At 40.9% G+C, this 15218-nt stretch overlaps 1 protein-coding gene across 2 annotated transcripts; it reads right to left on the bottom strand.

Moving 5' to 3' along the window:
* Positions 1 to 4406: 4406 nt before the first annotated feature.
* Positions 4407 to 13814, bottom strand: CTHRC1 (collagen triple helix repeat containing 1). 2 transcript variants are annotated; one of them, XM_036995626.2, is made up of 5 exons: positions 13523 to 13814; positions 11182 to 11268; positions 9400 to 9621; positions 7456 to 7672; positions 4407 to 4940 (listed from the first exon to the last, which is right to left on the bottom strand). In XM_036995626.2, the coding sequence occupies exons 1-5, from the start codon at positions 13670 to 13672 to the stop codon at positions 4798 to 4800; spliced, it is 819 nt and encodes a 272-aa protein (XP_036851521.1). In that variant the 5' UTR covers positions 13673 to 13814; the 3' UTR covers positions 4407 to 4797. The 2 variants fall into 2 exon arrangements, with proteins under 2 accessions (XP_036851521.1, XP_017500052.1); XM_017644563.3 differs by lacking the exon at positions 11182 to 11268 and having other exon boundaries at positions 4783 to 4940; positions 13523 to 13810.
* Between the last annotated feature and the right edge of the window lie 1404 nt (positions 13815 to 15218).

The following is a 15218-nucleotide window of genomic DNA, read 5'->3' as shown; positions in this document are numbered from 1 at the left end:
ATTGGAAAGGCCTCAAGAACAATCCAGTAGGAGGCAGGCAAGCTGAGACTGGTGGGTGGGCATGTTTGGGGAATTTAGGGCACTGCTAAAGCATGAGGCCAGGACCACATGTCCCTCTCAAGATGTCTGCAGCAAGGTGATTAGGCCTCCTGGGCTAAGCTGCAAGGTAGTTGGACTATGAATTCCAGGTGTGCAACTGAAGCAAAGCACCACCAGATGTCTGCACACACACAGCATTGCCAGATCATGCATCAGGAACAAGAAAAAGCAAACTCCAGCACACTGAAACCAGAAAGACAAGCTTCTTTCCTCCTGTAATGTCCTTCCAGTATCCTTTACTCAATATGCTCATTCTAATGAAGAAATGCTTATAGTCCAGTCCCTTAGTACAGAGTGGGTACTGAAGGATGAATTTGGAGCTGATAAGCAATAAACTGGTGTCTTGCCAATGGGTTTCAACCCAGGCAAGTTCACTATGGATTCAGTGTGACCAAAAAAATGATAGTAGAATGTCTTTGGGGTAGAAGGGTTATACCCAACTTTGTTTCCACAGTGGCAGGTCAATCACTAAAATCTCATTCACTCAGAGCGGGTCTGCATGCAGCAAGCCAGTCTCTGCCTCTGGGCCTCTCTGCCCGCACAACCATCCCAGTCTCTGTCCTCCATGCTGCCACTACTCCAGCCTCTTCTCTACTCTCCTGCAACCTTGCAGACATACCACCGTGTCACCCACAGCCCTGGGCAGGGCTCTTTATATAGAGTCAATAACAATGTATTGCCCACACCTGTGCAGTGAGCTAGCCAACCAGGGCCAGGTGAGAATCCTGGCCACAGGAACTTTCATTTTATCCACAACTGGTAACTAACTACCTTTAGTCAACCCCTTTGACTACTCAACTTCCATCTGCACCCTTCTACACAGATTTCTATTCCCTCACAACAACAAAGCAACTAACTGTATTTTAGCCTAGCAAGATACAGCTATCCTGATAAGTGAACTTCTTGACTTTTTCCCATAATGAGAAGACAAAACCCCCTACAGTCATTGAATCCATTGCTGGCTATATTAAACTCCTCAGCTTCAGTCATGGTCACACTGAATATTCTCTTAATTAAAGATGACATCGCAACGTTGACCTCCACTAACTTTTAGATAAAGTAAAATTGGGAAGGAGAGAAAAGAAGAAAGGGGTTGGCATATATAAATAATACATGCCTATAACAAAGAGAAAATATATGAAGTTGTTATAGTCCTGGTTTCTGTAATTGTTCACAGGTCATAGTTGCTATCTCCAGCTTCTATCTTCAACTATACATTGCATATTTTCCTTACCCACAGCTCTGGGTTCCTTACCTGGTGGAGTGATCCAAATCTTCCTTCCTGAAAGGTGAATCCTGAATCATTCTGCCTCTTTCTGGTTCCTACAGTTTTCCACTGGTCTTTGCTGTTGGCATGGAAGTACTAAGAGGAAACTCAGAAACTCTCCTGGGTTCCAGCCACAGTCTTCCTTGCTTCCACCATAGCAGCAAACAATTTCCCTTGGTAATTGGGATCAATCACTACAGTAAAAAAGATTTCACCTGTTGGTTCAGTTGGTACAAGAAGGGCAAAATGGTCAGGTGACAGTCGGTGGAAGGCAGAAGTCTAAGAAAGACCTGCCCCCTGGTATAAACACCTTGTATAATATCCCCTTGAGCATTGTTGGGACCTAAGAACAAAATTGGATATTCACCTCCAAAATCATGCTATATGGCAAAAGGAATTTTGCAGATGTGATTAGGGTTCCCTAATCAGTTGACTATACTCCAGAATGAGATTATCCTGAGTGGGTCCAACCTACCTAATGAGGCAAATCTTTTAAAAGCATAAGAGTTCTCTTGCTGGTCTAGAAGAAAAACAGCCATATTGTGAGAAGAGGGCCCAGGTGGCAAGGACTGAGAGTGATCTCTAAGAGCTGAGAACCAGTCCTCAGCTGACAGCAAGAAAACAGGGACTTCAATCACAGAGCTGAAAGGAATTGAATTCTGTTAACAACCACATTAGCTGAGAGGATTCTGAGTCTTGGATGAGATTCACAGCTCCAGCCAACTCTTTGATTACAGTCTGGTGACACCTGAGCAGAGAACTCAGCTAATCTGTACCTAGACCCTTGACCCACAGAAACCATAAGATAAATAAATTTGTGTTGTTTTAAGTCACCATATTTGTTATTCAGCCAATAGAAAATTAATACACAGTCTCATCTTCCAGTTCCATGGAACCATTATTGTGTTCCCTGGTAGAAGCATTCCCCACCTGGATACTAAGATCTCCAAACCAGCAGAGCTCAAAGGTGCCAGGAAAGGAAGTAAAAAGTCTGCAAATGGGTTATTAGGTGTAAGAGTGAGAGAAGCCACTCCTGCTTCTACCATTTGTATTCTGGCTATAGGAGAGAATGCCACCACCTAACACTTTTTGATCCAAAGCATATACTGCACCCTGTAAGACAGAACCCTATTTTTTACAGGATATTGTCATTCAACTGGTACCATAATGAAACCTCAATAAGCCATTAATCTTTCATTTAGGCCAGCCACTTCCAGGTGATGGCTATGTGGTAAGAACAGTTAATTCCATGGGATGAGCCTGCACTTCTTTGCTGTGAAATCAAGTTTCTTGATCAGAACCAATGCTGTGTAAAATGCCAAGACAGTGGATAAGGCATTCTCTGAATGCAAAGATGGTAGTGCTGTCAAGAAGCATATATGGGCAGGGAAGGCAAATCTGTACCCAGGATATATATCTATTTTCATGAGAAGGAATCTCTGCCCCTCCATGATAGAAGAGGTCCAATGTAGTCAGCCTGCAACTAGGTGGCTGGCTCATCCCTCCTGGGAATGGAGTCGTATTAGGGACTCAGTGTTGGTCTGTACTCACCAATAGCTCTAGCCAAGCCAACTTAGGTAAGGGAAATTCCATGCTGTTGAATCCGTACATAGCCTCCATCCTTGCCACCACATCCAAAAAAGTCCAAACATGGTAATGGGTTGATATTACCTTCAGTCTCTTTAATTATTTTTTTTTGTCTTCTTCTATTTCCTTGCAATTTATTTGTTGAAGAAACCAAGTTGTCTTTTGAGTTCCCCCAGTCTGGATTTGCTGATCACCACTCTACGTCAATTAACATGTTCTTCTATCCCCTGTATTTCCCAAAATTTAATGATTATATCTGGAGGCTAAATCAGATCTAGATTTTGATTGTTTCCTGGCAAAACTACTTCTTGAGTGATGTATGTACTCCATTAGGAGGCACATAGTCTGATCTGTCTCTTTTTGGATTATCAGTCATTGATTATTGCCAGAACCCTTAATTCACGAGGGGTTGAAAGAGGATCATCACTCTTTCTTCATTTGTTATACAATATATATTACTGTAAAATACAGCCCCCCAAAACACACTTCTATAAAAAGAAATTTCCCCTCATCAACAACTTGATTACTCAGAAATACAGTTCACATAAAGAATAAATTATTTTTTTCTAGTCACCAAATTTCATAGTAAGTTGCTTTGCTGACATCTTCTAAGCTGACTGATAGATTTTATGTTACCAACTCATGCATTTAAACATGTTTGATCTTTCAAATCGTCACCATTATTATCTTTGATACTTAAATTCTATCATTGCCAGTGGGAACCAATTCAAGTTGGCCCTTGGATCCTTTGTCTTTCCTGATTGCCTTGTTTTCTGGTTTGCCAAGATGTCCTGGGGTAGTGTACATTTTCTGCCCCAGAACTGAAATTACCCATTTCCTCAAGGAACCTTATTCCTTTCAGGAGGAAATGGTCTGTAAACATCACAATCTGGGCATTACTGGTCATAGTTTCTGACCTTTTCAGTGAACAAAGATGGGAATTTCATTGTTATTGTTTCATAGCTTTAGGATAAAGTACTTTATGAATTCACACTGATACTTGCAGTTCCAGGACAGAATTTACCTAACTTCACCAATGTCACACCTATACTTCCTTCACCGTGAATTATTTCTGATCCCCTCAACCAGAGTGATACATCTTCCTTTGAATTATACCATCCCCTTCAACAACTTTTATGGTGATCAACATATTAAACTTTATTATTTTTTTAGTATCTTATCCTCCCTACCAAATGGTAAGCAAATGGGACCAGATTTCACATCTTACTCTTTGTTAAATAAAGATGAAATTCCTAAAGTATTAGTGTAGTTCCTAGCAAATAAATATCCCTTTGTCTTTGTATTCAGCAAAATATGGAATAGTACTGTTCATGTACTAAAATTTAATATATAATTATTAAATGAATAAAATATAAAATTAGGTTTATACTAGATATAAACCTAAAAAGTACTAGACATTCTAATTTTAGTGTCAGTTGGGTTGAAGATAAAGTTGTTTGAAATAAGTTTTATTTCACAGATATAAAACAATTCTGGACATTTACAACTTGTATAAAGACTGGCAGCTCTTACGTTTTCAAACGTGCTATACTAAGAGAAGAGGAAAAATACAGACCACAAGGATATTCCAAGTTATAGGTTCAGGGAATGGTAACATGAAGAAAATATTCTAATCAGTTACAAAGTCCTAAAACCATTTTTGGTTGAAAGAAAGTGAGTAAAAGTAATATTAGATTTAAAAACTGTGTGAAATCACACTTTGGTCAGCAAACACATTTAGCTTTGTTTTTCTTTCTGATGTATACATAATTATATAAAATGCCACTAAAATGAACCATTCAAAGGTAAAATAAAAAAGAGGTAGGGAATGAAAATTAAAGAGTTTATTTTGGTAGTTCTTCAATGATGATTCGAGACACTGAATTCCATCCAGTAGAGGCATCTCCTTTTGGGTAATCTGAGCAAGTACCAACCCAGATGGCAATATCCACTAATCCAGCACCAATTCCTTCACAAAGCCCTTCAACTGCAAAACAAAGGTGAAAGTTACATCTTTTTTCAAACAAAAAGCAAAAATCTTTAGCTAAATTTTATGATGTTAGCAAGCTAGATAACAAATCTACTTAATGTACACTGAATTAAAAATTTTAATACTTGATAAAGGTTTCATAAAGGTAAGTCCTTTTTCTTAGCACGTAAATATTTGTTAAACATGTATACCTATCCATTTTGTGCTATAAGCTTAACAGACAGTTTTCTTACAGGCTTCAATCATAAAATCAGAATCTTTTTAGGTAGAGATGACTTAAAACAAAACAGCCATTTATTTGACTAAATAAAGGAGGCCTATACTTTTAAAAGCCAAGACTTTGATTTGATATTCAAGTATTTTTTAAGGACCGCCTTTCCCAATACTTACTTGTACACTTGATGGTATTCAAGTAGAAGGAAGAATTTTTATAACATTAAAAGAGACTCTACCATGATTATTATACCAGCTCTTCAATCTGGGAATACCATTTTATACAAAATTTCCTCACAGTGAAAAAGCAAACAAAACCCCCTGCTTTCCCTCTGTGTTCTTATGCTTTATCAATACACCTTCTCTCAAGCTCTCTGAACTTTCACATACTCATATACAACTTGCATTCCATCTTACCAAGGTTCTTCTACATTAAAAAAAGTTTCCCTCAGTGGTCATTTTAACAGCAAAAAGCTCCTTAATGTCTGGGTAAGGGTGGAAAGGAACCAGAGGCTGGCAGAGTAAGAAAATGACTCCTGACATATAAGGAATGTCAGGGTGATGTCATGTGACTGGTCAGGTTTCCCATTTGGTAGGTTAGTACATTCCAGCTGAGCCTCAGAGATGTAGGTCTGAAGCAATCTGCTTCCATTAGCTGTCACATCAATGAAACTAAGGCAAATCCCTCAAAACCCAGGGACCTGACTCTGGTTCAGGCTCCTTTCAAAGTTGTGAGAAGTAAGCAGGATGGCTGTGGTTCTACTTAACCTAGTATTCCCAGCACCATGGCAGGTGGGAATGTCCAGAAATGTGCACAGTTTTCCTGAGGTCTTCACATCTGTGGCCTAAAACTTGTTCACTTCACCCTATAGGACATGAGACAAGCTTAGGTCTGGTATCACTCTCACACAGCGACAAATAGTCACTTACTGGTCTTTAACAAATGAAGTAATGTTTTTTGAATGAATGAATATTTTTGTTGTGGTGATGTGTTACTGCAGCTTATTAAGCACCTAAAATGTGTTGCACTAGGGCCTTTCAACCTGTTTTCCTCCTAGACTCAAGTAACAAAACATTCGAATGTTTTTCAAATTCCCAAGGGCATATTCAAGGCTGTAATTCATCCTCTGATACGCTAACTATAAGTGCACCCCCTTTCCTTTCCCTCAAGAAAGAATATCAGTGTGCAAAGGAAAGTGATTATATAGGTAACCTTCAATTCATCTTAATACAGAAACTGTTATGAATAATACATTTCTTCTGACATTCCACTCAACTGATCACACCAAATAAATTTCCACACCACAGCTGCATAATGCTATGTTAAATAATTTATAAAATATATGCATGCATAGGTCAGTTTCTGCACCTGAGAGCTTACATGATAGCAAGATATTAATACACATACACCTTAAAGACAATATAAATCAAGTTGCTTATATCAACATATAACTTTCTCTAAACAAATTTTAATTTTATATGTAGATTTTTCTTATTAGAGACTGCTGCTTAGATGGAAAGCACATCTTCCTTTTCAGCACATATATCTAAGGATTTAGTGATGAGGCTGCTTAATCTGATCAAAGAGAGGGCTGGGGAGACAAGAGGGCAGGGATCTGCTTTCTGCTCCACTAAACCTGCTCTTACTGCCCTGGGTAAGACACTTGAGTTCCCTGGGCCTTCTCTGGGCATAAGAATATCTTCTTTATATCTCGAGGATATTGAGGGAATTTGAGGAAAAATGTAGAAGGGATGCCCTTGATTTCTTAGGGATAAGAGTGCTATCATAGTTGCTGAATTCAGTATCTGACGGGTCCCCAAAGAAGGCTGAAATATAGTTTCATCTGTTTAACAGTGGGGGGATCACTTCCCTTCCCTCTGCCATTTTTCAATACAAGATTAGTGAGAAATCCCTTCAAGAAATCAGGGAAACAAAGCTAGTGATATATATACATCTTGTGATTTCCCCAGCATATGCTGTCATGGGATGCCAGCCATGACTCACGAAACCCAAAATGGCCAGCAGCCACATGTTGATAGTGGTGGTATCAGTCTTACCCCCACAGGTTCTGATTCAGCTGGTCAGAGATGGGACCCAAGCATCCACGTATATTTTCTAAAGATCCATTTCAGGAAATTCTAAAATGGAAATTTCAGGATGGAGAATTATGCACTGAAAACTTGCTACAGGTTTCCTTATTACAGGCTAGTGACCTGATGTGCTAGGGGACTCAAAACTCATGACTGGTCTCTAAAGATGTGAGGTAGGTACATTCTGCAAAGCCACTTTTCTACATACCAGAAGAAGTGCGATGAATATTAATTGTTGAATTCAGTTCAGGGCTTCCTTGGTCCAAATAAATTATGGCTTCAATGGGAAGAGGTCCTGAACATTCAGCTCCATTGAATGTGAAATACCAACGCTGACAGCACGCATTTCTGCATTTTAACCGAAGTGAGCCACTAAACAAAACTCTTAGAGCGCTGTTCGAACGCATCTTTGTAAATGTACACTCCTATCACAAACACAGAAATAGGGTTTAATTAGCATTTGCAGTTTAAATGAAGAAGATGCTTTCAAATTGTATTGTGAATTTTATTTAACTATCCTTTCTCCCAAACCACATTCAAAAAGCTTCACTTTTATAGAGGGAGAGAGATTCTCTGCTAGATCTAAGAAGGACTCTGATATTAGGAACTCGAAGAAAATCAAATTATAACATTCTTAGAGTTATTCACCCCATTGAAGGTATCTTTCAGTTTTACCAAAAACAGTCTTCAGTGTTTGAGACCAAACCAAGCTATATATTCCCTTTTTTTTTTCATTCCAAAAATATTTCCTGCGTCCTATGCACTGGATGCTACAGATAGAGCAGTAAACAAAACAGAATCTCTGCCCTCATGGAACTTACATTCTAGGCTAGCACTGTCCATGTGTTTTTTCTCTTGACCTGTTTCTTTTTGAGCAACAGTGTCAGGGGTAAAGCACAGGTACAGGTTTTAGTCTTTACCTACAGGACACACAATTATAAGGGCCTGTTTTTTTTCTAATTCATCTCTGCAATAATTGTCTGTCTATTGGTCTTACTACTTTTATTTGCAGAAGGCTCCCAAACCTCTTCTGACCACTACTAAAAGGAACTTAAAAACATATTAATAATTCAAAGGTTAGCTTTTAAAGAGAATCAGCAACTTTTGATGAACTATAAATAAGTAACCAATCTATCAATGTCAGATATTTAAAACAGACAACATTTTAACAAAATGCTTTCTAAGAAGTCACATATGAAAGTAATAAAGCTTACAGTTGGAAGCTATATGGAAATCCTATCATATGAAAATCAAATTAAGATAGCCTCAAACATTTTTATAGATCAAAGAGTAGACATTTAAGAGCTGAGATGAGGTGCAGGGATAATATACAGATTGCTTCTTAAAACTTTAGAGTTTTATGAAAATAAAATCTCTTCTATTTGCTTAGTGGTAGTAGTGGTTAATATCAAGGAATAATATATTGTAGGCATAGGACCACACACACAGTGCGTCAACAAAAGAAGAAAGTGACTTAGAAATACCACCAACTTCTTCAACTCTATGCCATCCCAGTGGATTTACCAGTTACTTTTGAAGCAAACATTACTCAGTCATTCATCAAAATGCACTGCCAGACAAGCTATTTTGAGAATTTTCCCCCTAATAGTTGGTAGAAGAATTTTAAATGGTTACTGTAGTTCATCTCTGGTCCATTCCACTTCTCTTAAGCATAGCAATTTTAAGCTGGGCCTACCACCCAGAATAAGGACAAATACCAGTGGGTTTCCCACTTCTAGATATTCCTATCATGTGATAATTTCTTGGAAATTTCATCCCAGCTTTGTGTCTGGAACCACAGCAGAATGCTTTGACTAATTTAAATTTAAATTCACTTTAGGACAAGATTGGAAGGTTGCTTACTATACAACACAGACACAACTTTTTTTTGTTTGTATTTTTTTAAAAAAAGAGTAAGTTATTTTAGATATTATTAGGGTTAAAATAATTTAGTGATTTATCTTAGAAATACCTTTGTAAAATTAACTTAGAGAGGTTATCAATTGTTTTCATTAATTTAAAAAGTCACATGGTGCCTATTCCTTAATTTTTAGGAGTCTTTTAGTAAAAATAAAATAAAATCTCACCTAAAATTAACACTCAACTATGAAAACCTTTAAATTTTGCTTAAAATAACTTCGACATTACTTACTGCAATTTTCCCAAGATCGATGCCATAATTCAGTGAACTCCATGAACACTGCTTGTAATTAGGTGTCCAGGACTCTTCAAAGGTCTCCCTCAGGCATTCCCCCTTTTCTCCTTTGAATCCATCCCGACCTGGGATTCCAGGGGTACCAGGAATGCCATTGGCCCCAGGACTGCCATCTCGTCCTGGCACCCCCACGGGCCCTTGTAAGCACATTCCATTATACTACAGCAGAAAAAGGAAAAGGAGGAAAATATCTCACCATTTAATATTCAAAGACTCAATCTGATTAGAACTCCATTTATTTTGAGCCCTTCATGCCACTTGCTATGTTCTAGATGAGTCAGTATAAAGAACTGATTTTTAAAGTTATTTCAAAAATAATTGAGATTTCTTTCCTATTCTTTTTGCTGCACAGATTTTTATTGTACAGAATGTGATTTGATATGAGGCTTTTTTCTTTTAACCTTACCTGTTATAAAGGGATTTGGATTTCAGGATGACACTTTTACCATTTTATGTAAACATGACACTATTTTAGAATACATAGGTTATTTTTATTTTTTCTATCAAGATAATTGTAATGAAATTTTTCATCCATTGCTTTTTTCTTTTTTTGAATTACTTCCCTAAATTCGTAGAGATATAATTATAAAATATATTCTTAACAGCTAACAGTTACCTTAAACTGGTAATAGCTCTAAGTCGATATGCACATCTCCTGCTTCTCTGTCCTATTTTTATATAGGAAGTATCATGCGGGTGACACCTCTGGTCTCCAACCTCACTCCTCCTCCTCGAGAAGGAGTATATGACCTGGTTGCAGGTGACTACTGGTCTTCAGTAGAGCGGCAGTAATCTGCCAACCTCTTACTCACTAGGATTCTCTGTTTTTCTGGGAGGTGGTGATGGGGGTTAGGGTTAGGAACATCAGCAGTATCAGGTAGAAGTTAAGAGCATGGATTCTAGAGCCAGATTCTCTGGATTGTAATCCTGGCTCCATCACTACATAGGGCAAGCTACTCAACATTTCAGTGCCTGTCTCCTCATCTATAAAACGGGGAGTATAATAAAGATTCTTAACTTGTGGGATCTGTTATTTATGAGATTTAAGTGAGATAATATATAATAATGTGCTTAGCAGACATGACAAGTAATGACTCTATCGTATCTTACTACGCTGATGGACAGTGATTGCAATGGGGTTGTGAGGGGACTTGATAATATGGTGAATGTTGAAACACAATGTTGCTCATGTAAAACCTTCATAAGATTGTGTATCATTGATACCTTAATAATAATGTACTTAGAACATGCCTGGCATACAGTAAGCACAGCATATGTCAGCCATGATCATTCTTATTATTTCCCCAAGCCCATGTGAGGCAGTGACCCTGGGCAAGTGTGCTTAGTCCCTTGAGACCTTACCAGGGTCTAGGCCTGGAGATGAGAGCATTAGTAAACCGGCCAGATAACACACCTAAGTCACAAACACCAGTGTAGTTGGATAAGTGATAATGGTGATATTTTGATCTCCATCTATCTAATTCCTGTGTCCATCCCTAAATCAGTCCATTTATTAGGACCCTCCAAACCCCAAATATAATCCACTTAAACTATTATTCTGTATGATACTGTCCACTGAGAACCAAAAAAAAAGTTCTTTGTATATACTGAAATAACTTCAAAGCTTATCTTTTAACTTCACCATCTGCGATTAGACATGGTCATATTATAAAGTCAAGGAATGACACTACCTAGAAAGGATCTTTATGTATCCAATACCTGCCAAACAATTTGCTTCTCACATCCCCAATTTGATCTTTGTTTTGATAAATGATTTTTGTCATGACTTTCCACACTGCTATTTTCCTGTTGTAAAAAGAAAAAATTAATTTTTTTATTTATTGCCAGAGAAATAGTAAGAAAAGTATTTAACAAAATTGCAAAACTATTTGAAGACACACTAACATATAAAATATTTTTAAAAACTTAGGTTTGTTTCAGACTTTCACCAGCAGAAATATGCAATGTTTGGACACAGGTTTCAAGTGGTAAGGGAAAAGCAATAAGACTTCTTCTGGTATTCTTTAACTTTTTTCACTATTATTCCCCTCAGGGCAAGATGCTATAAAAAAATTTATTTTTCTATATGTCAGTAGTTCTCAATTAGGGACAACTTTGTCCCGCAGGGGACACTTGGCAAATGTCTGGAGACATTTTTGGTTGTCACAAGTTGGAAGGGGAGACTGTTTTGACATCTAGTAGGCAGAGGCCAAGGATGTTATGTTGCTAAATACTCGATGATGTACAGTCCCCACTGCAAAGAATTACCTAGCCCAAAATGTCAATAGTGCAAAGGTTGAGAATTTTTATTCAGCTTTTTATCTAAAAGCTTCATCTCAGAGGCCACATAATTTTATTGAATTCAGTTCCACAATTATTTTATCTTTTTTTTCACTTTAAAATGGGAATCCTGCACATGGCTTAGCTAAGGCCAGGTAGGGGTTGAATAACCAACCGCCTGTGGAAGGAACCCTTGTTTCTTCTATTAGCCACTAGGGGGCAGAGCTTGCTGGAAGCTTGAAAGGAGCGCTTTGAAAGATCCTGTACAAAGAAGTTGCTTTATGGAATCTGTTGAAACCTTCTTAATTTTTTTTCCCCTCCAGACCCAAACCAAATCCAATCTGCAGGATGCACCTGAGCCTGGCTGCACACTAAGGTTTGCAAGTTGGGCTAGAGTTGTGGGAAACCACAGGTACGTAAATCCCTGGAGAACAAGAAAAAAAAATTGCTAGCTTTATAGGGAAAAGGGGCATTCTATGCATCATAATTACAAATTCATAAAATGCAAACTGCACATAATCCAAGTAATTTGGTACAGTTTTTAACAATTTAGACACTTAAAATAGAACCGTATCTCTGAACACATCCTCTGCCTTGTGAAACAAAATTACACAGCACATCACCAAAAAAGTACAGTGTGAAATGGCAATAATTTTTTTCCAGGGCTTCTGAAACTGGCATAGAATTAGCTGCCAGAGAGCTTTGTTTATTAACCAGTTTACAATGTCAGATTAACAAATTTAAGAGTTTTTTATTAAAAAATTCCTCACCCCCACCCCCCCATTTATGTCCTGCAATGTCTCCAAATAAGATTGGCATGAGGATTGAAGTTTATTATGTGCCAAGAAATATGGTAGCTGTGAAAGGCTCACTCTTGCCACAGGACAGAGAACTGCTCTGCCTTCCACTCGATGTGTTGACTTTTAGAGGGAAAGAGGTTTAAGCAAACAGACCTTTCCATAGATTCGCCCTTCAGAAGCACTTGGACGATGTATTTGCTCTCCTAGAAACTGTCTTCTCCCTTAGCTCGACCTGATGCTCCTACCTGGTGGCCACAGGCTGAGGACCCCAGGTGTCTGGAAGGACTCACTGCCCCATCTGTCTAAAGAGCACAGTAAAACGGGTCCTTGGAGGGGTAGTGCCCGAGCCCCTTCATTTTCCCTTTCTGGCCTTAAACCCACTGAACCCAGCTGTGGTTGTCCAACAAAGTAAATTGCAGCCCGTACTTCCTAGGAAGATGACCCAACATGACTCATAGTCTTCAAGTTACAAAGAGCTGGACGGATGCTTTGTGAGGGTTGTTTTCTCCTGCAAGCAGACGTGGCCACCAGCCGCCCCAAGAAATGACACGTTACAGGGCCTTGGTCCAAGCCCACCCAGGGGGTCAGCGAGTCCAGCGTCTCCCAGACAGCACCCAGGCCTACAGTCTAACCTACCCAAGCTCCTCATTCTACTCTTATTGCCGCCCTAACCTTCTCCATCCTTCCGGGGTCTCCCTCAGAGACAAGAAATTATTGGGCGACTCCCTGTACTTTGGGGCGTCCCACCCAACCCACGTCGCATCTCCATGCACGATGGCCCTATCATTTTGGTCACCCCGGTGAGTTCCAGAACTACACTACACACATAGCCCAGGTCCTTCCTTACGCGTCGCTTCAGACAAAGCAGGACACCCCGGCGCGCGCAAGACGCACACACGGGGCTGTACAGACCTTCCCCCAACAGCCGGACTAACGCCCTCCCCGTGCCGCCCGCGGTTTGTCCCCTCCACCGGGCTCACCAGGTCCACCACCTCCCTCTGCCGGAGCAGCGCCTTTTGCTTCCCCTTGGGAAGCTCGGAGGCGCTGGACGGCGCCCGCAGCTGCAGCAGCAGACACAGCAGGAGGCCGAGGAGCCGCGGCGGGCAGGCGGCGGGGCTCTGGGGGCGCATGGCGCGCGGAGTCGCGGGAGGAGGAGGAGACCAGGCGCGGACGGGATCAGAGCCGAGCCCCGCCGCGCTCCGAGGCCGCCGCAGGCTGCAGCAACGCGCCTTTCGCCCGCACGCCTCCCTCCCGCTCCCCCGGACCCCGGAGTTTCCGTCCGCTAATAGGCTGGAGCCCCCGCCCCAAGCCCGACGTGGGGCGGGCCGTGGGCCGGACCCGCCCCCTCCCGCGGCCGTGCGCACCGCGAGGAGAGGCCGCCTGCAGGGTCAGGCCGGGTGCTGGTTGTCCGGGAGCCACAGGTGGAAGCATGGAGGACGGGAGTGGAGATAGCACCCCCTAAGTGAACACTGTAGAGGCACGGGTCTTCCCTGGGTCCAGGAACTGCCTTCAAGGGTTGTGGAACCATTGTTTTGTCAGCGAGCTCTTTTGGGGGAGGTGAATTTGGGCGGGCAGTTGGAAGGAACCATAGCTGTCATCCCATTCTCCCAGAGGCCAGTGACCCAAATGACAGTACTGATGGTTCATAAGAAATGCTAACACTCACTAGGCGCCAGGAACCACACAAAGTCTTTTACACAAATTTCTTTGTCCTCTTGACAATCCTGTGGGGGCTGATACCTTCTCTACTTGCCCCATTCACAGATTAGGAAACTGAGGCCCAGGGAAGTTAAGCACCATTCAGATGTAGAAGTCATTTTGAGTACTCATTCTTGGCCTCCCACTGATACTGTCTTTTTCTAACCCCCTCTGTCCTTTCATCTGTTCTCCTTCATACATTCTGTAAGAAAACATCCTCAGGGGCCAGGCCACCACAGGTAGGGTCCTTTATACACCACTGGCTGGAATCTGTCAGGACTGAAGTCTTGCCACACCTGGGACAACATGGACGATGCTGGCAGAACGGTAGTGCTGTTGAGGTCAAATTCAACTCAGCGGGGTTCTCTTTAGAGACCCAACCAGTTCCCAGGAAGTTACAGTGGCCCAACTGATGAATATTAAAGAAAAGGATCCATCTGGCACGGGAACAGGTCAGGGCAATTGCAGGAATGCGCACTCCTGGGCCAGTGCCTGATACAGGTAAACTTCATTTCCTTTTTGTCAGAAGAAGCAAAACTCCAAATGGGTCCTAACACCAGGACTGGCTACATAATTTGCTGGGCCAGAGCAAATAAAGATGTGGGGTTCTTTGTTAAAAAATTATGAAGAATTTCAAGACAGTGTCAACTGAGCTAAACAGCAAGCATGGGACCCTTCTAAGTGCAGCCACACAGATGAAACTGCCTCTCTGTAAGGCTGAGCAAGGGCCCAGATAATGCCCTTTCTGGAGCCAGACCTCTGTGGTGGCAGCAGTCTCGAGGCTGGAGAGGAGAGCAGGGACACAGACACTCTGTCTTCTGTCCAATAGCAATTTCTACCTCAGTTGCAGCTGCCGTCAGACAGGGAGTTCAGGTAGTCCCTCTCTTTTGTGAATTTGGGGTCCATATCGGGTTTTCAGCAAAGAGCGAACCTGTATTAACAATCATCCTTTTTTTCAACTACACAGTCACATAATTA

This window comes from Manis javanica, chromosome 2 (assembly GCF_040802235.1).
Source record: "Manis javanica isolate MJ-LG chromosome 2, MJ_LKY, whole genome shotgun sequence".
In the NCBI taxonomy this organism is placed as follows: Eukaryota; Metazoa; Chordata; class Mammalia; order Pholidota; family Manidae; genus Manis; species Manis javanica.
This window is presented reverse-complemented; position numbering and strand designations above follow the sequence as displayed.

What these genes read in the sequence shown, in the direction of transcription:
- CTHRC1 (XM_036995626.2), bottom strand. Translation starts at nt 13,672, where the DNA reads ATGCGCCCCCAGAGCCCCGCCGCCTGCCCGCCGCGGCTCCTCGGCCTC. An exon ending in AGAAGCAAATTGTTTGGCAG is followed by an intron (nt 9,622 to 11,181) that starts GTATTGGATACA and finishes TTTCTGCTGTAG; the next exon opens with TATAATGGAATGTGCTTACA. An exon ending in TATTCATCGCACTTCTTCTG is followed by an intron (nt 4,941 to 7,455) that starts GTATGTAGAAAA and finishes TTTGTTTTGCAG; the next exon opens with TTGAAGGGCTTTGTGAAGGA.